Source organism: Phascolarctos cinereus, unplaced genomic scaffold, assembly GCF_003287225.1.
Source record: "Phascolarctos cinereus isolate Bilbo 61053 unplaced genomic scaffold, phaCin_HiC Scaffold_4;HRSCAF=312, whole genome shotgun sequence".
NCBI lineage: Eukaryota > Metazoa > Chordata > Mammalia > Diprotodontia > Phascolarctidae > Phascolarctos > Phascolarctos cinereus.
This window is the reverse complement of record NW_027555847.1, coordinates 220,796,840-220,820,955: the sequence shown is the minus strand read 5'-3', so window position 1 is coordinate 220,820,955 and position 24,116 is coordinate 220,796,840. Positions and strand designations below refer to the sequence as shown.

Below are 24,116 nucleotides of genomic sequence, written 5' to 3'. Positions count from 1 at the left end.
TTCAAAATTGAAAGAATCTACTCATCACCTATATTATTATATAAATTTCACCTCCTGAAAGAGGTCCCAAAATGAAAACTCCCAGGAATAGTACAGCCAAATTCCAGAGCTACCTGGTCAGGAAGAATATATATTGCAAGCAGCCAGAAAGAAAGCATTCAAATATCATGGAGCCACAGTCAGAATCACACAAGATTTAGCTGCTTCCACATTAAAGCAATAGAATACTTTTAATACGATATTGCAGAAGGCAAAGGAGCTAGGATTACAACCAAGGCAACCTACCCAGCAAAACTGAGTATAATCCTTCGGGGGGGGAAATAGATATTTAATGAAGCAGAGGACTTCCAGGCATTCCTGATGAAAACATAAGAGCTGAACAGAAAATTTAACATTCAAACAGAAGATCCAATTATTTTGAGACCTAGACCCCAAACCCCTCCAATCTTCTCTAGGAATTTGCCCCTTCAATCACCACCCCTCATCTTCAACTTCTCCTTACCTATTGCCTCTGTTACCTACAAACATAGGTGTTCCTTATCTTTAAAAAAAAAAAAGCCCTTTCATTTGACTACAACATCCCTCAAACCATTATCTTCTCTTTCCTCCCTTTCACAACTAAACTAGAAAAAGCCATCTGTATTCTTTGCCTCCACTTCTTCAACTCTCACTCACATCTCAACCCTGTAAAATCTGACTTCTGATCCCACCACTCAACTGAAACTATTCATTCCGAGGTTACTGGCAATCTCTTTTAATTGCTAACCCAGAGGCTTTTTCTCCGTTCCCATCTTTCTTTGATATCCGTGCTGTCTGACACTGTTGACCACACTCTAGCCTCCTGGATACTCTCATTTAATTTTTAAGATGTGGCTCTCTCCTGATTCTCCTCTTACTTGCATGACTCTCCTCAAATTATATTATATTTATGCATCGGAGTAAACTTATTCCTCCAACAGAATATGAGTTTGATAAAGATTTCCTTTGAAGATGAAAGTCAGACCATTACTTTTAAAAATAGTTATAACATACAATTATATAGCACTTTAAGGCTAGTAAACGGCTTTAAAACATTATCCATCTGATTCTCACAGCAATCCTATGATATAGATGTTATTATCAGCATCCCCATTTTACCACTTCAGAATCTGAGGCCAAGGATCATACAGCTTTGAAGTGCCTCAGGTGGAAGCCTCATCTAGGTTTTCTTGACTCACTTTAGTGCTCTATCCACCAGATTACTTCTGACAGGAAGAACACAAGAAGTGAAATGATAGTATAAGGTGAATGTGTCATTCACTGTCACTTTCTAGACTGGGGCTTAACAGGATTAGCCACCCTGAAGGCCACAAAGACACAGAGCAAGACATGGTGATGCTTTACTTTGACATCTTAATTACTAGCTGGCTCACCTTTCAGAAACTCAGCAACATTATCAACCAACACAGGGGTGACTGTAGAAAAAATCAGACATTATATTTTACTACCTGCAAAATTCTAGTCAGTTAACAATCTAAAATTTTAAAGCAGCTAAGAAATTTTTAGTCTTGTGTTTAAAAAAAAAACACCTTCTTTTAAAATTTAACCTTTAGGATTTTCAGGGTAGGAATGGTATTATCGATAAATCAAAGATCAAACTTAATGCCTGAGACCAATCAATTAACAGCAAAAAGAAAATTACTAGAGTTATCGTGTAAGTTTTCCCACTGTTGCCAACTGAGAATGCCTATTTGTGAAATTTTTTAAAATTTTAGCATGTATTCCTACTTGTTTTATGTCAAAATGCAATAATATTCTTTTGAGAGAGTTGGTCTGTTTTTTTTCACATGACTAATATGGAAATATTTTGCATGATTGCAATGTATAACCGCAATCAGATTACTTACCATCTCAGGAAGAATGGAAGGGAAGGAAGAAGGGAGAGAATTTGGAACTCAAAATTTTTAAAAACATTAAAATTTGTTTTTACATATAATTGGGGAAAATATTATTCCAAAAAAGACAATAATATATACCAAAGTTTTACATTGGAATATAGGCCAGGAGACAAAAATCCTGTTAATAACTTTTACACTTCTATGGCCAAATTTCACAGTTAAATATTTTTCAGTGAAATAAGCCACTTATACTATTTTAAGTGAAATGTTCACCTTCCAAGGAGTTGGCTTTTTAATTTTGGAAATATAGACATGACATCTTGACTAAAAGTTTAGCTCTCCACTTTCTAGAAATTTTAATAAAAACTAACTAAACTTTAACCTTAGGTGTCCCATGGCCATTTCAGCAACAAAAATACTTAAGCTTGTATATATGCATTCATTACTTAGCTAGAAGAATAACCACAAAAGGCAATAAAAAAACAGATGTGATATTTTACTCCATCATTTCCTTTTCCATATTTCATATTAAATATCTGAAATATATTAATTTTAAAAACAATATTAACAAAGGAACTCAAAGAACATAGGCAATGGAGTAAAGAATGTATCCAGATTGCAAAGTTCTAGGTTATTAAAAAATAAAAATTGGATTGTTTGCAGTCAATTTCAGATTTTTCTGTGGCTCCTAGGTAGAAACATCCTAGAAATGTGCAAACAGGAAGGGAACAGCAGTAGGGGGGAAAAGAATACATATGTACATACATACATATACATATATATATGTATGTATGTATACATCCATGATACTTAATTGTTATGTTTTCAGTAGGAAAAAATCACGATGTTACCGATCCTTAATTTTATTTTAAAATAAAAATACAAGTTTTTTGGTTTGGGGGCGCTTTTCCCATGTTGTTTAGTCTTTAAGTAGGTTCTCAGGCTTGGGGTACCCAAAGAGAACAAAGTCAGCCTCATAAAGCTTATAAAGCTGTTGCCTCCAGGCTAGAGGGATTTTGGCAAACCAGTCTTCCTCCCAGCTACTAGCAGTCCTGTTCCTATAACTAGGGGGGAAATGAAGGAGTTTGTCTACTTTGAGAAGCTGCAGCAGTTGAGCTGCATCTTCATCCAGGGTCTCTAGCTTTCCCACAAAGTCATAGTCAATCTGGCAAGGGTGGCACAGGCGGTATACCTGTCTCCAGTGCTCATTGAAGGGTGCCAGCTTTTCTGTCCGTGGGTCAATTAAGTACTGGATGAAATCAGGAAATGAGACCTTCAGTCCAGCACTGAAGGCCTCACTGACAGAGGTGGGGAGGCTAGTGTGGTTGGAATACAGTTTCAGCATGGGAACCGCAAATCTCCTGTAGAACTCATCGTTCTCCAACTCAAACTTGCTCCGAAAGGCTGAGATGAGACGCACAAAGGGATCACGAACAAATAAAAATTTAGTATACTTCTTCAGCTTAATCTTCATGAGGTGGCGTGAAAATTTCCCATATCGTCGCCAGAATTTATTGAAAGTGAGATGAGTACTAGTGTTGTGAACATGTTCCCGGGGAATGTCTAAGGGATCTTTATATGGGATTCCCTGATCCAACAGGCTCTCACTCAAAACAATCATCACTCGTTTCCAATTGGTGCAGGCCACCTTTGGCACATAGCAATAAATGATTCCATGGCGGTCATCCACAATTAGGTGATTCAATTCATAATTGGGAATGTCATCAAATGAACGATTCTTCGTAGGGAAGACGAAGCTGGCGTTGGCACAAAATTCCCGCAACATATTTCTCCTCTCTGCCTGGAGTTTTTCCTGATCTGGGTTCTGCTTAGCATCACGGGTAGACCAATCATAACCTCTCACACTTTCTTCCATATTGCCCAGAATAGGTTTACTAGAGCCATGAAGAGGAGGCTGCTCAGTCTTTTTTCTCAAAGGGTCATTCTGTCTTCCACTAGAACTAAGCAGTTTATCTAGAAATTCATCTACATCTGATACAAATTCTCTCTCTTCATCCTTTCCAGTGGTGGGGAGGGCCCCTGGAGGATGAGGCCTGGAAAATGATGTGTGCAAGTAGAAGTGCGCTGTACCCACATTGTCCCAGTAAACAATGATCAAAAGGATCATAAAGACAGATCCCAGGACAATCCAAAGTCTTAAGAGTCTCATCTTGGTCATTCTGTCTGTGATGGTAAGGGGAACCTCCCCCCTTTCACTCAGGTTCACTTCCGCTTTACACAGGGATCAGACATTGTGCTGTGGCGAGGAGCCTAGAAGGTAATAAGAAAATAAGGTTAAAAATTAAACTCTCTCTCTTACATTCTCTGAATCAAATAGGAACCCTGAAGAATAATAGCTTCCCTTTAATATATCTTCACTTTCTACATCAGTGACAAGTTAGTTAGGTTAACAAAACTCAGGTTGAAACTGATAACAGATTGACATTTAACTCCACAAGTTGTAACTAACATTTGGGAATAAGGAGGAAAATAAGCCTATCTTGAAATCCTTTTATCATAACATTAAAGAAGAAAGAGAAGAGACACCTGAAGAGCTGATATAATTATAAAGGGCATCATCCAATTACTTCAAATTTTTGATACAACAAAAAAAAATGGAAGGAAAGGCACAAAGACAGTAACTATAAAGAGTGACGTAATCCCATAGAAATAGTGCCAAAAGGCTAAAGACCAGAATAAGCTGAAGCGGGCAAAAAAAAAAGTCAAGAACAAAATGAAACTTTTTTTTAAAGCTACATTTAGAGGTTTAGACTAAGAACAAAGAAAGGACAGGACACTGTCCTGGGGGGAAGACACCATTTTAACAAATGACAGACAGAAAGCAGAACTCCTGAAGTACTGGTTCACTATTTGTCTCCCATCAAGGAGAATAAACTTCAAACCTGGGGGTAGGAGAGAAGAGAACACACAGCTGAGAAGGAGTCGAACCCCAAAATGGGTGAGGAGATGGTATGAGCTGTTTTCAGTAAATTTAAATTCAAAAGATAAATGTTGAACTTTCCCACCCCAGAGGACTAAAAGAAATCCTGACAATATGTCTTCAATCACATAATCTTCAAGGACTTAAGAAAGATGGAGAAAAAGAGAAGAACCCAAAGATTAAAGTTAGTCAGATGTTACAATTTTCAAAAAAAAAATGGGTCCCTCAAAATCTAGACCAATGAGTTTGATGTTAATATAGGACAAAATTTTGGAATAGATTATTAAACAAATTTTGAGCACTTAGAAAAGGAAGCAGGGATAACATCAGAATGTGTTCAGGAAGAGTGAATCATACTAATTAAACCTCATTTCCCTATTCGATAGGGTTACTAGACTGGTAGGCTGGAGAATGTTAAAAGGTATGTATCTCTTTATTTCAACAAGATGTCTGAGAGTCTTTCATGATAGCTTCACAAACAAGGAAAAAATGTGATTTGGATGACAGAATTATGTGGTTGAACAATTACAACCACAAAGCACAAGCTAAGGGTTTGATAACAATCTAAAAAGAATTCTTCAGTAGCATCACAAAGTTCTGGCTATGGCCCTGTCCTATCAACATTTTAATCAACAATGTGGAAAAATACTTAGACTGAAAACTAATAAAATTTTCAGATTATTTAAAATTTAGGGGGTTAGCAAATCTTTTTAACGATTATTTTTATATCTCTTTTTAGTCACCTTTCCTATATGTGGATTATTAACAGACTCGGGATTCAAGGAGATCTTGAATGCAATAACAAAGAATCAATACAACATGACATATGCAAAGAATCTGATTTTTGTCAGTGATAGAGACTCTAATCATGGAAACTCCTATCCAGGCAGATCCCAGATCTCAACTGTCTTTTACTGATAAGCTTGGGAGTTCCCTGAGATACATAAAGGTTAAGTGAACTGCCCAGGATCACACACGGTAGAGGCAAAAACAAGATTTGAGCCCTGGTCTTCCTGATAACAAGTCTGGAATTCTAAGTGGGGTTACAATGGTGCCTCTATAAATAAAGAATAAGGTTAAAGCATAGCAATAAACCCAAAGTCTTATATTTAAGTTAGAAAAAATTACAGAATCACAAGATAGGAGAGTCCTGGCTTAGTACCAATATGAAAAATTCTATTCAAACAAATCCAACAAAGATTTCTTAAGTGCTTATTCTGTGCCAGGCACTGTGCATAACAAGGCAAAAAAAGGTCCCTTCCCTCAAGGAGCTTAACAGGACCTGGAGGTGGGGATGGAGAGAAGAAAGTGACTGGAACAGATACACCAAGAAGCATATAAATGTAAAACAATTTCAATTATTTGAATGTAAAATACATCTAAAATACACAAATATAAATGTAAAATAATTTCAGGAAGGGAAACACTTAAAATTGAAGGAATCAAGAAAGACTTACTACAGATAGCGACACAAGCTAAGCCTTGAAGGGGGGTCCAAGAGGCAGAACTAAGGAGAGAAAAGGTTCCAGGAGGAGCACTCAGCCTGCACAAAGGCAGCAGATGGGAGGTGGAAAAAATAAAGACTTAGATGTCTGTTTTGGTAACAAACAGCCACGGTGGTCTTCTGCCAAGTTCAAAGAAGCACAGTGTCTACATTCATTCCACACCTTGAAGGCCCCTTGCAGCTCTGGGAATCACATTTTAATGAAATGACCAAGTTTAATTCCAGAAGACTGATGATCTGACATATCCACCTCTTTTCAACAGAGAAGTGAAAGTAGACTATAACAGAAGAATGAGGCAAAGGTTCGTCAGAAATGGTCAGTATGTTTTGCTCATTTTGTTAGAAAGGTGGCTGGTCATGGTGGCACACACCTATAATCATTACTACCAGGGAGGACAAAGCCAATAGATCAATTGAACTCAGAAGTTCAAAACTTCAGAAGGGTGTAAAAATCAATCAGGTGAATGCACTAAGTTCACCACCATTATGGTGAGTCCCAGGGGCACAGTGCCACCATGCTGCCTTGGGGAGGGGGAGGATGATAGAGACTAGCCCAGGTCAGAAACAAAGCAGGGCAAAGCTTCAAAGCTAATCAGTAGTGGGATTGGGCCCATAAATGGCTGTTGTACTTCCAGCTTAGGTGAAATAGGCAAACAAATTCTCCCCCAAGCCAATGCCTCAATAAAACGGGAAGGAAGGGGAGGGAAAGGGAAGAAAGGAGGGAAGGAAGACTGGTTATGAAACAACCCACCTACTGACAGAGAGGTGAAGGGCTCAGTGAGCAGAATGAAACTTTTTTTTTTTAATTGACATGGCCAATGAGGGAATTTACTTTGCTGGACTACACATACTTGCAACAGGATTTATATTTTTCTTTCTTACTTAACTGAAAGGGAGAGGGACAAATTTCTGCTGACTGAAAAAAAAAATTTTTAAAAACAAAGAACTGACAAGTATAATTAAGCCACTATCATTGATCTTTAAAAGATTATGGGAGGAAACTGGTGTTGTAAAGGCTGTGGGAAACTGAAAAACCAATCATGGTCCTGGAAAACAGATAAGAAAATATGCCTCGCTCCTACTGGTTGAAAGGCAAGGGGATTTTGAATGCTGAATGCTGTATACATTATCAGACACAATAACTGTATAGTTACTTTTGCTTAATTGGTTTTCTTTCTTATGGGAAAGGGCAGTATCAATAAATGACTGTAAGGTAAAAACAAAAAGTATAAATATAAACCTTTCCCTCAAGATGGAGAAAGGAAGAAACACTGAAGCACTGTAAAAGGGTAAACATTGTCTTTACTTCCAAAGGAGACAAGATTAGAGTCTACACATGCTAGATAAGTTTAATTTCATTTGATTCCTGGCAAAATTCTAGAATATATTGTTAAAAGACATAGTGAAAAGCTTTAAAAAAAAAAAAGGAATACCATTGAGAACTAGTTCATCAAGAACAAGTAATATGAAGCTACTCTTATTTTATTTTTTAGTAGGGTTACTAAGGAATGTTGTAAAGTTAAGCTAGATTCTAGCAAAACATTTGACAAAGTCTCTCTTACTACTGTTGTAGAAAACATGGAGAATTGTGGAATAGACAGTAACACAATTGGGGGGATTTGGAAAATGGCTGAATGACTGAACCAGTTCCTCTCCAGCAAATCTGAACCTTCCCTTATAATAAAGAAAAACAGCTACGCAAAAAGAATCTATGAAGTTACTGTGTCTGACAATGCATGCTACATTTTGCCTTCATAAGTCTCCTGTCCTTCTACCAAGAAGAGTAAGAGGGTTTCATTAACTGTTCTCCAGGATATTCATTAATGGTTCATGTCTACTTGGAAGGTTTTCAGTAGAATGTTCTAGGGATCTGTGCTTGGCCCTTTGCTGTTTAACATTTTTATAAAAGACGTGGACATAAAGTACAGATGGCATAATTATTACATTTACAAATGATGAAAAGGAAACATAATAAACATGGAAGACAGAGTAATGATTCAAAAAGATCCTGAAAATTAGAGCATTAGATCAAATCTAATAAGATACAATTTAATGTGGATAAATGTAAAAGTTACATACTTGAGTTAAAAAAAAGGCAAATACAAGATGGGGAGGTATAGCTAGACAGCAGTTTGTCTGGAAAAAAAAATTGGCAATTTTAGCAGACAATATAAGTCAATGGTATGATACGGCAGCCAAGAAAGCTAATGCAATCTTTGACTACATAAGGAAAGAAACAGCTTCCAAGAACAAAGAGGTCTGTCTTACTGTATTCTACCCCCAATCAGACTATATCTGGAATGATATGTTGTTCAGGGCATCAGGAGGAGTATTAATTTTAGGAGGAGTATTAATAAGCTGGTGAGTGTACAAATGAAGGCAACTAGGCTTGACGCCTTGAGACCATAAGGATAAACTGAAAAGACTGGAGATGTTTGACCTAAGAAATAAGAGACTTAATAAGGACATATGATAGTTGTCTTCAAGTATTTAAAAGGCTATCCTATAGAAGGATTAGATTTGTTCTGTTTTGTGTCAGACAGCACAACTAATAGTGGGTAGACTTTGCAAAGAGGTAAATTTAAGGTTGTCATAAGGCAAAATTTCCTAACAAAAAGAGCTATCCAAAAGAGGAATGGGCTGCTCTAGGAGGCAGCAGAGCTTTCCCTTACTGGAGGTCTCTAAGCAAAGACTGGGTGTCATAGAATGGGAAAACCATTTATTAAGCAAATCCTATGAGGCAAGCACTGAGGATACAAATAAAAGCCCCTACTCTCAAGGAGTTCACATTCTAATTAAGGATAACAACACATAAAGGTGGATTTGGCTTCATGACAGATAGAAATGCCTGGTGGTACTTTAGAATCCAGCATGCAAAGTCAAGATAGTAAGACCCCATGGTCTTTAGGGAGCAATGCGGCAAAAGGATCCAAGCAATAACTACTGGGTAGGGGATAAGGGGGCCCCAAAGGTTAGAATAAAATAAAGTGGGGTTCAGGCAGAGGGGGTTACATGGGTGAATATCTAGTATCTAGTGGAAACTGGCAATGAGAGGAGGAGGGTTCACCAAAGTCTGCTCCTGCTGGTCCACAGCAGGTTGGCCCTCTCCTCCCTTTGCTGTCAGATATTGTAGAGAAGATTCTTTTTCAGCTATAGGTTGGCTCTAGATGGCTACTTAGATGCCTTCCAACAATGAAATTCTGTGACTGTGAAATTTAACAGCTTATTTCCTCCCATTTTGTACAGGCACTATAAAAGTAAACAGTTTAAAGCCCTTTTCGAGATATTAGAGCATTATTATAAATATATAGTTTTCAGATGCAACAAAGATAAAAACAGCATCAAAAAAGGAAGAAACAGGGCTTTCCTAAAAGCTTGAGAAAGGAAAGAATCTTATAATATATCACATTAATTAAAACAGAATTTTAAAATCCTATATCCTAGTAAGTGAAATACATTTAATTTTAAGTTTAATAGACAGTGAATATGAAATTAAGCCAGGTTTGCAAAATTAAACAATTTAACTGACATTTTAATACTAATAATGAATATATTTTAACCATTAGTTACTTCAAGGACCCGTGATTTCATAGACGTGAGTGCTCCCTCTAACAACACAGATTAGAATCCATTAACAGTCTTCAGGAAGTGTACTGGCTCAACTGGTGGTCATCCAGGGGATGAGCCTCTCCTCAGCTTAACAAGACTAGTCCTCAGGGAACTGTCATCAGGCATTTCAAGCTGGGTAGGATTTACCAGAGCCTTCAAACACCCAGAGGCACCATCATATTATGATAAGACAGTATAAAGCACTTTACATAATCTCATTTCATCCTCACAACAGTACTACGAGGTAGGTATCCAAACCTCATCTCCAGGCAGCTAGGTGGCTCAGTGGATAGAGTACCAGCCCTGACATCAGGAGGACCTGAGTTAAAATCCAGCCTCAGACACTTGACACTTACTAGCTGTGTGACCTTGGGCAAGTCACTTAACCCCAACTGCTTCACCAAAAAGCAAAAAACAAAAAAAACCTCTTTCCTGTATATCACAATTCTTTTAGCATATAATATTACGCTTTATTTTAAGAAGTAAAACAATCTGACAACTTAAGGTGTTATGCCAGTCAATCAAAAAGTCAGTCAAAAAGCACTTATCAGTACCTACTATGTACCAGGTACTAGCTAAGCACTGGGGATACAAAGAAAGGCAAAGGACAGTCCTGGCTCTCAGAGAGCTCACAGTCTAATGAGGGAGACAGAATTCAAACAACTATTACAGAGGAAAGGTATTTAGTATTCTTTTTAGTTCATAGTTTTTAGTTACTTTTTCTTCAACATCTACATTTTCTTTTCTTATTCATTAAGAATGCTGTATTATTATTATTATCGAATAGGACTACGAGCATAGGGTTACATAATCCAAACTACTTGAATTTCCAAACTGTGTACAGCACTCACTTAAGAAATAGAAGAAAAACTATAGCTATAGGGGATCATCTAGTCACTCACTTTAGAGATGAGAAAACCAAGACTCAGAGAGGCCAATTAACTTAGTCAAGCTCATACGAATAATTAATGGACCTATTAGAATCAATACTAGAACCAGAGTATCTTCACTATTGATTATTGAAATGATAAGTCTGTAAATCCCATTAAAATACTATACTCTGAAATTTGAACATGCAAAATGATACCTTTTACAGGACATATTTTAAGGCTAGTTTTCTTCTCCCTTCCCTCCTTTCCCCTCTCTTTCCGCTCTGTTTCTTTTCCTCAACTTATGGAGTATTGGTATTAAGGAGGATCAGGGAAGGCTTCCTGCAGAAAGTAAGATTTTAACTGAGACTCGAAGGAAGCCAGGAGGTAGAGATGAAAAGGCAGAGAATTTCAGGCACAGGGACAATCAATGAAATTGCATGGAATGGGAATATGGAGTGTCATGTGCTAGGGAACAGCAAGGAGGTCAATGTCACTGGAGTGCTGAGTATCTAAGGGAGTTGTTGAGTCATTTTTCAGTCTTCTCTGACTCTTCAGGACCTTATTTGGAGTTCTCTTGGCAAAAATACTAGAGTGGTTTGCATTTCCTTCTCCAGCTCATTTTACAGATGAGGAAACTAAGGCCAACAGAGTGAAGTGATTTGCTCAGGGTCACCCAGCTAGTAAGTGTCTAAGGCCAGATTTGGATTCAAGAAGATAAGTCTTCCTGACTCCAGGCCCTGAACTCTATCCACTGCACCATCTAGCTGCCCATGTGATGGATAATAAGATACAAAAAGGCTGGAAAGGTAGCAAGGAGCCAGGTTATAAAGGGCTTGAAAAGCCTGAGGATTTATATTTGAACCTAAAAGTGAGAGGGAGCCATTGGAGTTTACTGAACAAGAAGTGACCCAGTCAGACCTGCACTTTAGGAAATCATTTTGAGAGCTGAGCAGAAGATGGATTAGAAAGACTTGAGGCAGGAGACCAACTAGCAGGCTATTGCAGTAGTCTAGGAACAAGGCAATGAGGACCTGTACCAGGGTGGTGACTGTGTCAGAAGAGACATTTACAAGAGATGTTACAAACCTACCAGTCGTGGCAACAGATTGGTTGCAGGGGGTAGTGGGGTGGAGAGAGTAAAGATGTGAGGATGATGCCTAGGTTTCAAGCCTGGGTGACAAGGAGGACAGTAATACCCTCAACAGTAATAGGCAAGGGGGCAGGTAGGTGGTACAGTGGATAGAGCACCAGCCCTGGAGTCAGGAGGACCCGAGTTCAAATCTGGCCTCAGAAACATAACACTTACTAGCTGTGTGACTCTGAGCAAGTCACTTAACCCCAATTGCTTTGCCCCCCCTAAAAAAAACAACCCAATAACAGGAAAGTTAGGAATGGGGAGGTTTTTATGAAGAGTTCCGTTATCAACAAAGCAAGTTGTATGAAGTTTAAAATGTCTAAAAATGAGAAACTGGAGGCCAGCAGAGAGGTTAGGGATGAATAAGTAGATTTGAGAATCATCACTGTAGAGATGATTTGAATCCATAAGAGCTGATGAGATCAGTAAATAAAATAGTATAGAAGAGAGGTGCAAACACAGCCAAGTGTCCTATGATCAGATTAAAATGTAATTGGGAAATGTTTGACAAAATAAATTAAAAAATAATACAACATAATGCTAACTTGTGGTTTTCTAAGTCAATTTGCGGCACCCAGGGATCCAGTTTCTATTTGAATTGGACACCATTAGTATAGAGGAAGGAGAGAAGAGGGACCAGGACAGAACCCTGTGGCACATCCCCACTGTTATGACCTCGATGATGGTTGTCATGACCTGGATGAAGATCCACAAAAGGAGAAGGAGCCTTCAGAAGGGTACGAGGAGAATGAGGAGAGAGTAGTGTCCTGAAAAACTAGAGAAAATAGATTATCAAGGAAAAGAGGTGACCAACAGTGTCAAATGTTGCCAAGAGGCCAAAAACGGATGAAGAATGAGAAAAGGCCATTAAATTTGTCAATTAAGAGATTACCGGTTAACTTTCAAGAAAGCAGTTTCATTGAATGAAGTGACTGCAGGCAAGAGGAGAGTAAGAAGAAAGTAAAGTAGAGGTATCTATTATATGTGGCCTTTTTAATGAGTTCAGCCACAATAGGGAAGAAAGATATGAGACAACAGCTATCAGGGATGGTCAAATCAAGTGAGGTGTTTTTGAAAATGGGGTAGACATGGGCATGTAGTCAATAGTGAAGCAGCTAGAAGACAGGAAGACACTAAAGATAAGTGGAAGAACGGGATTACAGAGGGAGCAACCTGCTGGAGAAAGTCACTTGTGCTTGTATAGAGGTTTGCCTTCTGTAGGGCTACCTCTTCACATGAGACAGGAGAAGAAGGAGATGATGGCTGAAAGCATCTGAGTGGTATGAGATGAGGAGAGGGGATAAGAGGGAGCTATGTATATTTAATCATACTGGAAATATTACATATGTCGTACGTCTTTCCTAGAAAATCAATGCCATGCCTCCAACTATGGATGTACCCCAAGATTCTGTCCTGGACCTTCTTCTCTTTTCTTGCTATACTATACTCTCAGGTGGTGACATCAGGTCAATTATCATCTCCAATCTATATATTCAGTCCTGATATGTCTCCTGAGTTCCTGCCCTGCATCATCAACTGCCTACTGGACTGGATGCTCTATAGGCATCTCAAATTCAGCATGTCCAAAACAGAACTCATCATATTTCCCCAAAAAATCTGCCCCTCCTCCAAACTTCCCTATATCTGTTAAGAACACCATCCTTCCAGTTACTGAGGTTCACAACTCATTCTCTTCTCCTCACTCTCACCCCATATTAAGTCACATTTCTGCTTCCACAGCATCTCCTGCATCTATCATCTTCTCTCCAATCAAAGTGCCACCATACTAGTTCAGGCCCTCATCATTTCTCATCTGGACTATTGCAACAGCCTTCCAACTGGCCTACCAGTCTCAAGTCACTCCCTATTTCAATTTATCTGATCAAGTCATTCCCCAAAAGAATGGAGGCTCCAGAATCAGAGGATATGGGCTAAAATCTTACTTGTGGCAAGCCCCTTAATCTCTCTGGGCCTCAGTTTTCTCATCTGTAAATTAAGGGGTTTAAACTAGATGGCCTCTGAGAACCCTTCCAACTCTAGATTTACAATCCTATGATCAATAAACATTTTGGCTCCCTATTACTACACATAAATTATACTTTTGGCACTTAAAGTTCTTTACAACCTGGCTCCATCCTACCTCTCCAACCTTACTACAGCTTACTCCCTTCCACATATTCTGTGGTCTAGCTAGCTCTACTCACTTCCTTGTTCGTCCCCACAAATGATACTCAATCTGCCTTTTTACTGGCTGGCCCTCCTTGAATGATTCCAGAATTCCTTGAATCCTCCTCACCTCTGGTTTCCTTTCTGGAATATCTGCTTTGCTTCTTTTAAGACACAGCTTAAGCACCACTTTCAGCACAAGGCCTTTCCCGCTCCTTAGCTACTGGTATTTTCTACTACCCCATCCCACCCCCACCCCTAAAGCTTACCTTGTACCCAATTTGTGTGTTGTATAATCTGAAGGCCACTGATGACAGTGCAGTGGATATAGCACCAGGACTGGAATCAGGAAGATATGAGTTCAAAGTCAACCTCAGGCACATTACTAGCTGTGATCCTGGGCAAGTCACTTAACCTCCAGTTTCAACTGTAAAATGGGGACAATAATATCACCTATCTCACAAAGTTGTCGTGAGGATCAAATGAGATATTTGTTTAAAAAAAAAAGAGCTTAGCAAAAAAAAAAAAAGAGCTTAGCTAAGTGCCTAAAATCACAGTAGGTGCTCTATAAATACTTATTCCCTTCCCTTCCCCCCCATTTAGGTGCCTAATGTCTCCCCCATTAGGGCAAGAGCCTCTTGAAGGTAGGGACAGTTTTAATTTTCTCTTTGTATTCACAGTACCTAGTTCGATGCCTAGAACATAGCAGGAGTTTAATAAATGCTTATTGAGTAACTGACAAAGCAGTAATTAGTTTGAACATTTACAAAATTTCGTAGAAAATTATTAAAATTTTATTTTTAATTTAAATGCAAGAAAAAAAAGTGGTCCTATTCTTCTAGATGCATTACTAAGTAATGCAATAAAAAGTTCATTGATAAGTCCACAATTTTTTTTGGTGCTAACAGCTGTCTCCTACCAACAGAAGCAATATATTTTAACAGAAATTCAAGGCCCATGTTTTTCCAGCCCTTCCCAGGATCTTATACACAGGTGGCAATATTCTTATTTTTTAGAGCTAAGTTTAATCAACAACAAGGAAGGAAGACAAGTTTACTTATATGTTCAGCTGAATTGTGCTTCTTTGTTATATTAAAATCAAGTTGTTTCACTTCCCGGCAGTTTCACATCCACCAGATGCCAAGTCTTTGATCTTTGGGTAACAAAGAAGACACAAAATTGCACAATTACAACTCTATTTTGATATTTTCCTTACAATAAGTTCAGATATATTCTTAGAATTTATATCTAGCTGGAACTTTAATAATAAATTTTCCCTTCCTGTATTCAAGTCAATATACATTTCTGAAAATGGATTGTGCCAGAGTTGAGTCACTTGACATTTCATTGTTTATTCAAACTGAGAATACAGTTCAAACCTATGTGTTTTCTTTTGTTTCAAAGGATGATGCTGATTATTTTTTCAAGTTATTCAAACTTTTCCACCTTTACATTTGCTTTATTTATTAATTATTTTAAATCTTTCCACCCATAGCCCATTATAATGCTGAAAATACAATGTGCTAGAAAGAAGAGGAATCGAGATGAGGTGGTTTTTAGTCCCATTTCTATTACTTATTTCTGCTACTGTGTGATCTTAAATAAATCACTTCTCTGGACCTCAGTTTCTTCATTTTTTTAAATGAAAAAGCTAAGCCACATGCACAAGTTTCTTCCAGTTTTAAAATTCCATATGGCATTAAAACATCTTAATTTTCCTCTTGAAATATTGGTTACTGTATTAAAAGTCGACACAAAATAACCTAAATATAAAACTTAAGAACAGTGAAGTTGTATGTAATCGAGAATCCTGAAATCAAGAGTCATTTCTTGGAACCACAGCTCATCTTCACGCTAAGAACAAAGTAAATTACTAACAAATATTATTTTGCTTCATTTTCTGCATATATGTGTGTATATACATAAACATATGCTGTATATGTATACACACACACACACACACACACACACACACACACACACACACACAGGCTTGGTCCATATATAACTCACTAAAAAAAAAGGCATAAATGAAAAGGAAAAGATAAAGGGTGACATAACTTGTTTTTAAATAAAAGAATTTACTAATACAATTAATTGCATAAGCCTTGCTTGTCTAACTAATCAACTTTAAAACCTGAAGTTCAGTAGCTGAACCAGTTTTGCTTCTGCTCTTTCCAGTTTTGACCAAAAATGCAAGGGGGCACGGAGGAATCTAGCTAACATTTATGGTTCCTGACTTTTCAAAGCCAGATGATAAGTAACTAAAAGCATTGTTTTGCTTGTGAACACAAAAGAATTTTTTAAAATTCGATTTTTAAAAATTAAGTAGAAAGGTAGTATTTTGTGTTCATATTTCTGTAGTAATTTCTCATTTCAAAACAAACCACATAAATAGCAGTTACAAAAACAAAACTACTGAGTGTATGAAACATACCTGTGAAAGGAACCTTTTTTTAAAGTAGTCTGGTTGCTTTCCTTCCAAAATACTTACATAAAATATAAATTAGCTTGTGGTCAGATTTAAAATAGCTCTCAGAATTGGCAACAAATGTAGAAGCCGGGAAGGGGGTATGGATTAAAGAATAACAGATAAACAGAATGTAAAATTATCAACTATCAATTTCATAAAACAACAACAACAACAACAACAACACCTAAGCATCTTAAATTACTGACACTGGAACCTAAATGGGCTAAACCTGCCACAATGTATTTAACACCTTATCCCATTTTAAGAGGTAGGAGATCTACCACAGTATCAAGAAGAAAAGGTACTACAGGAAGGTAAAGCTGATAGTTGAATTTATGAATCTGAAGGTTTCAAAAAAGCATAACTGAGACCCTGCCTCAAAAAATGATTTTTTCATCCAAATCAGTCAGGAAGTTATTTCCAACCAAAAATCTCTGCACTTCACAAGCTGCCAAGAACAAGAGTGTGTGTAAACAGTCAACCTTCTGTATTTCAATCAAGTTTAACCATCAAAAAGATTTACAGGGAAAAGCCTATCATCTTTTTTGATATTTTACTACAGGGACTTATAATAAACAAGTATCAGGATTTGGAACTAAGAAAGGTCTTAGGGGTCATCTTGTATAATCCCTTTTACAAGAATAAAATACAGAAAAAAATTTAAATTAAAACTAAAATGCTGTAATTGAAAGTTAGGGTTGTTTTTGAATATGGGGTGGGACTGCTTATTAAGACTCACAGGGAGGGGCAGGCAACATTATAAGATCACAAGCCAAAGGCTGGCTTGGCAGTCCTGTGGAAGCACTCTGTGCTGCCATACAAGGCCTCGTGCTTGTCAAATGACTGTTCAGACCAATAGGGGGTGGAGGAGCCGTTGAAGAAATGTTTTTGTGAGGGAATCTAAGTACTGCTTTGGTTCACTGAAGAACCCTGTACTGTTAAGCATAGAACTAAATATGAAGATAGCTATGTTTAGTCACCCTTGCCTGGAAAAGATGTCCCTTGACTGGTAGATTTTAAAGAACTCTCCAAAGCCATCTCATTTATTCTGGTTCTATGTTAAAATCCTTATTTAAAAACTGATTTTCATGTCACATCAATAGTCTATGAGGTGATTTCTATTAAAAAAATTGCTCGAAGTGTATTTAGTTCATCCTGTGAATTGTTCATTTTGAAATGGCTTAAAGGACATAAGGCAGGAAATGTATGAAAAGAAGGTAGGCTAATCAACATCACACCAGTGACAGGTTGAATGTTAAACAGATAACTACAAAATCTTCAAGGACCTACAGGAAGGCCTCCATCACACTATAAATCCTCCGTAGAAGACACAAGACAACATGGAGGAGAATTACAGAGGATAAGAAGGGAGAATGGATGACAATTATCTGGTTAATTTTTTGCTATAATCAACCAGATAAGTGAAAACTAAACACTGAATCTTGAGAGGAAAAGTATTATGTCTGCCAATGAGGGGCAAAGTTTCAAATGAAAGGGATTTCACTGAAATTCTAGGGCAAGGGAATAATTATTGCATTTTGATTGGTATTCTTCATTCAGGAATACATCAAAATAACTTGGCAGCTTCTAAAACACAGGCTCTCAAGCTGAGATTCCTTTAAAGTCAGGAAATATTGTACAAGAAGATACATACAGGTTTTTCCAACTACATGTACTGAAGAGCCTGAGATGTATCAAAGTGACTGTTATGTGAGGATACAACGCTTCTCAGAGGCAGCCAGTAGTAAAGCACTGGGCCTAGAGTCAACAAGACTTGAGTTTTAATCCAGCCTCCAACACTTACTAGCTATACGATCCTGGGCAAGTCCACTTAAGCCATTTGTCTCAATTTGCTCAACTGTAAAATGAGGATAATAATTGCAACTACCTTGCAAGATTGTTGGAGGAACAAATGAGAATATGTGTAAAAGTGCCTAGCACAGTGCCGAGCATATAGTAGTGGCTACATAAATGCTTATTCTCTTCCACTCCCCCTCTTTGTGTTTGAAGATTTACCAAACTGTAAAAAATGTAGTTGTACTAATCTATAATTCACACTAGCAAAAGGCTAACAGATTTACTAAGAATCTCCAATATTCACAATTTTTCTCCATAAAGTATCAATGATTCCAGTGTAACTACTGAGATCCTGCATGAAATCATCCACACATTTTCAACCAATAGCCAGCTACTATCAGCCTAAAATCACTGCAGCCAAATTGGCCTTCTTGCTCTTAACTCACTCGAGTCAATTCATCTTCCATCCCCAAGCCTTTACACTGGTTATCTATCATGCCTAGAATGCATTCCCATCTCACTCCTACCACTTTAGAATCACTTGTTTCTTATAAAACTGTGCCCAAGTGCCACCTTCTATATTTCCTGATTCCTCTAGCTGCTAGTGCCTTTCACACACACACACACACACACACACACACACACACACACACACACACACTTTTCTATTTACTTTGATTATATATGCACTTATCTTCCCAGATACTCTCTCATATCAAGTCCAAATTTTTTCACCTGATTTTCAAGGCCCTCCAGAATTTGGCCCTAACCTACCTAATTTAATTTCCCACCTTTGTCTAATGCTTTAGACAAACCAGGCTAGCTATTCCCCAGTATCTCCAACATAAGCCACGCTAATTTCTAACCTCTATGACTGTGTTAATTTTTTTTTCTTCCTAGACTGCCATTCCTTGACTCTTTTCAAATCCTACCCATTCTTCAAGGTCCAATTCAAAACTCCACCTTCTCATTAAAAGTGGTTCTTTAATTGATGTGCTTTTCTAAGCACAGAAAGTTATAACTGGAAGGTACCTCAGAGATCTTATCCAACATAGTCATTTTCCAAATGAAAAAGCAAATCCAATGAAGGTATCTGATTTGTCCAAGAAAAATCAGGAGTAGAAAAGAGGTCTACCCCATCCATAGAGATTTCTCCCTCCTCTGAACTACTATAGCATTGTCAACTTAGTGATTAAAATAATCGTAAAACCTCTTCCAAGCAAAGATGAGGGACTATCAGAGTTGGCTGATAGTTTGATTAGTTTTGCTAAACTGTTTTTGCCTTGTCTTTCTTTGATACAAAGGGGGACTCATTAGGTAAAGAATGGGGAGGGATGTAGTCAGAAAAAAGATGACATAAAATTTTTGAAATAATTAATGAAAATGGTTTCTTCAACTAGACTGTAAGTTCCTTGAAGGTTAGGACCTTGATTTCTGTACTCTCTGTTGCACCTACCATGGGGTTGGACGCCCAACTATTTATTTTATTGCTATTTGACTTGCAAGTTTTAAGAGAAAATAAAATAGCTTCTATGCAAAAAATCACAAAAACAATTCAACTCATCTCAAAAAGATGAAGTAGTAACAGATTACTCAGACCAGAATGATTAATAATCCAGTAGCAAATAAGGAAACAAGTCAATAACATAGACAGGACGATAAGGTGTAACACAACAATGAGTACAATGAGGATAAAACTAGAAAGCAATTAAATTCTCAACCCCACTGAGAAATGGGATAAGCTGATTGATCTGCCTGTATGTGAGAAGCAGCAGAGCCAAGATTAGGGTCACCGACAATAGAATAGGGCGCTTGTCTCTCAGACATTCTAAGAATCTATGGATGGCAATTGCTATGGATATGGGCAGGAAATACTGTCAGTTTCAAGGTAAGCCAGAAAAGACAACTGTTGACACAAAGGGAAATTTCCTGATCCATCTAGACATCACATGCCTGTGCAAAGTGTGTATGAAATAAACAACCACCTTTTGTTTCCAAAGTGCAAAGTAATTTAGAAAATGGATGGAATAATGTAATATAAAAATAATCACCTAGCTTTAATATTGTTTAGCATGTAAACAGCCACTCTCCCTTCCATTAATAACAAGTAGAGCATTAAGATTTCAAGGGAAGAGGAAGATTAATCAGCAGTCTGAAATAGTTCAGGATAGCACAGAAAATAAATATACTACTTCCCTTAGGCAGTATTCTTGCTCCCTCCAAGTCTTATTACTAAAAGCAGTAATGATAAATTTTTAGATATCCAATTTGTCAAATCAACTTATTAACAAAGTAAGATCAAAATGAGAAGCCTTTTTAAAGCAATAGTTTCCCAATACTAATTTTCAAAGACACATATCTAATAGCTGGGTAGCACAATCATTTGCATGTAAATTACAAAGTTCTCATATGCAAAAGATATTCAGGCAATTTTCAAGATATAAGTATTCCTACTTTTAAGTTATGATTTATTAATGTCTCTATTCTCTCTTCTTCTGTACCCAGATACTAGCACTGACCCATCCCCAAATCAGATTGCAGAGAGAGTGGGAAAGCACAGAGTCACAGAGTTGGAAGGACATCCTCCCCCACCTAACACCCCCACCCCCAACCAAGGTCATCTAGTCCAACCAATACCAGAACAGGAATCCCATCTATAACATACCCACCCCTTGTCAGGAAAACTTCTATAAAAGGGAGCCTACAAACTCCTGAGCCAATCCATTTTACCCACAGTTTTTCCTTACATTGTCACCCAATATGTCTTTCTGCAACTTAAACTCAACTGCTTCTAGTTTTGTCTCTTGCAGGCAAACAGAACAAATCCAAACATTCTTCCACATAACAGCCCTTCAAATACCTGAAAAAAAAGAAATCATTCAGAGTACATATGACAGTTATACATGATGCCTACCCTGAGTTCTCTCTTCTCTCATTAAACCAAAGGAAAGATTGACGGAGTTAATGAAGTCTACCTGAAATCCTGGTTTTGTCATCTCTGGTATAGGCACAGTTTAGGCAGCACTAACTCATAAAGAAACTAATGCAACCACTCTGCTTGCCACTCACATTCCTATTCATACCGAGTCTTCTATGTTGTTGAATATAAAATAAATAATTCAATAATTACACAAAACACTATGGTTTGTTGTGTTTGGTGCCAGATAGAATCTCTACAATCGCCAACAGTCTGCCAATCATGTCTTAGTGGCTAAGAGCCCAAATGGAAGATATAAATTTTGCTGTTAGCAACTAGTACACGGTTTCCTTTAGATAAAGAGGTAAAACTTTCTGGAGCAAAAGGTCACTTATGAAACACTATTCCACAACCTAAATACTTCACACTAGACTCTACTACATAGTCACTGCTTTACCAAAGGCAGATTGTTATCATTTAAAAGTATCCCAACAGAATCAGAGAGATTTATTCAACTTCAGTAACTAGTGGTAAGATTAGGAAAGATTCCATTACTGAGGACGTGGTCCTTTCTCTGCTGAAATTGAAAGTGAACTAAACCAGAAAAAAAAAAAACAAACACAAACTTAATGAAAACACCATCTATAATACTGAAGCATCTTTGTGCTATTTAATACTTTTTTTTCCTTTTCTGAGTCAGAAGCAGCAAATGAATTAATAAACATGCAAATAAAAACTCAAAGAATATTGGCTATCCAATCTCCATTCCCATCCCCATACAGATTTAACTTTTTTCAATGCAAAGACTAACACAATTCTATCAGTACTTACTAAATGTTTTAAAAATCTGGCTGGTTGTTGAGGAAGGGGAGGAAGAAGAAGAAATAAAAAAGAAAGACAGGCCCAGGCATCAATGGAAAGGTTAGCTATATAGCAGTGATTCTGCAATACCTAGAGGCTCAGGACTATTAGTTCAAAGAGATGGGGTTTGAAGTTAACAAGTTCAATGGTAAATCCTTAGTGGAAATTCCATCTATCAATCTACACATATATGTACATGTATACACATATGTATAAGCAGATATCTACACACACGCATATACATGCATGCACATGTGCATATTTGTGTTTAGTTATGTACAACTCTTTTGTGACTCCTTTTTTGGGTTTTCTTGGCAAACATACTGGAGACATTTGTCATTTCCTTCTCCAGCTCATTTCAGAGATTGAGGTGAACAAGGTTAAGTGACTTGCCCAGGGTCACACAGCTAGTAAGTGCCTAGGGCTGGATCTGAATTCAAGTCTTCCTAACTCCAGACCCAGCACTCTATCCACTGCACCACCTAGCTGCCCCACAATGAATATACACAATGCACGTATGTATATATACATATAGGCACACGTGTATATATGCATACACATATATAGTATATATTGTATATAACACCACATATATTATATAGCATTTGTTATATGTGTGTATTATGCACATATATGCATATGCATATACTCATGTATATATATATACACACGCATATATTACACATAACATTGTATGCGTGTATAACATTATATAAAACTGTATTTGTATATCTTATATATAACATGTTATATATGGATTCACATTTACAAACATACATATATATACACACATATACACATACATATATGAAAGTTTCCCAATACTAATTTTCAAAGACACTTATTTGAATGTGCATAACAAAAGGTCTCCACAGATGTCATGGCAACTGTAAATATGCACACATATACACACACACACAATCCTGAAGGAACAAATGGACCCTAGAGCTCCTCATTCCTGTGAATAGGAAACTAGGACACACTATAACCCGTGAAGCAGAGGTGGTGGGGGACACGAGAGACAGTTTTCTCTCTACATAACTTTGTATCCAAGGTTCTGGCTGATACAAAAGGATGCTTCCTACCGCCTCCTCCGTTTCCCCTTCCTCCGGAGGGAAGCCGGGACCGGTGTGTTTGCACTTTCCCTCTCCACGCCCTCCTACGTGCTGATTTCTTAATACCTTCGAGAGGGAGTGAAGGAAGGAGGATTAGCCCTGAAGAGAGCGAGGAACGTGGGCTGGATGGAGCACCTGGCCCCGTGCCACACACACTCGCTCGGACTAAATGTGAAATGACTGAAGGGTGGAGACCGGGCAGCTGGAGAGGTGTGTCCGGGCCGCCCCGGGCTCCAGGCATTCCTCTCGCTGGGATGGTCCGGAGAATGTTCCCGGTGCAGGGCTGCGAGGCACCCGGCATCCGCACGGACCCTGCGCCCAGTGTGCGTGTGTGTGTGCAAGCCAGCGTGCTGTGTGAGTGCAAGGATGAGTGTGAATGCAAGGGTGCGTGAGTGAGGGGGGACAGACCCCGCAGCTGCAAGAGGTCACGGCAGCCCCCCGCAGCCGCTAGAGGACCAGGCGAGCCCAGAGCTCGGCGCCCCCCGAGAGGACCCAGCAAGAGCCGAGACCCGCCGGGCAACAAGCGAACCGTTAGGCACAGCTCGTGGGTCCGGGATGAGGTCCCCGGCCGCTCGCCGCCGGCCGCCCCTCCGCCCCTCCCGGCTCCCCCCTCCCTCCCTCCCTCCCTCCTCCTCCCGCCTCACCGCCCCGGACCTCGCCTCGCCTCTCCTCTCCTCTCCCCTCCTCTCCCAGCCTCGCCGCTCTCTCGGCCGTTGCCCGCCGCCTGCCTCGCGCCAACCGCCTCGCCTCACCTCGCCTCGTCAGTCAATCGCGCCGCCGCCCCGCGAGTAGCGGATCATATAGAGGCCGCCCCATTTCCCGGGCCCCGCCCCCCCCGGCCGCCGAAAG

At 38.6% G+C, this 24,116-nt stretch overlaps 1 protein-coding gene across 6 annotated transcripts; it reads right to left on the bottom strand.

Annotated features, from left to right (window-relative positions):
• Window positions 1-2,724: 2,724 nt before the first annotated feature.
• On the bottom strand, window positions 2,725-24,116 carry CHST12 (carbohydrate sulfotransferase 12). 6 transcript variants are annotated; one of them, XM_020975257.2, is made up of 4 exons: window positions 23,922-24,013; window positions 15,162-15,257; window positions 14,374-14,531; window positions 2,725-4,148 (listed from the first exon to the last, which is right to left on the bottom strand). In XM_020975257.2, the coding sequence occupies exon 4, from the start codon at window positions 4,054-4,056 to the stop codon at window positions 2,797-2,799; it is 1,260 nt and encodes a 419-aa protein (XP_020830916.1). In that variant the 5' UTR covers window positions 4,057-4,148; window positions 14,374-14,531; window positions 15,162-15,257; window positions 23,922-24,013; the 3' UTR covers window positions 2,725-2,796. The 6 variants fall into 6 exon arrangements, with proteins under 6 accessions (XP_020830916.1, XP_020830915.1, XP_020830919.1 ...); XM_020975256.2 differs by lacking the exon at window positions 23,922-24,013 and adding an exon at window positions 21,122-21,252; XM_020975260.2 differs by lacking the exons at window positions 14,374-14,531; window positions 23,922-24,013 and adding an exon at window positions 21,122-21,252.

Excerpts from the sequence above, each read along its gene's own strand:
- CHST12 (XM_020975262.2), bottom strand. The coding sequence starts at position 4,056 with ATGACCAAGATGAGACTCTTAAGACTTTGGATTGTCCTGGGATCTGTC.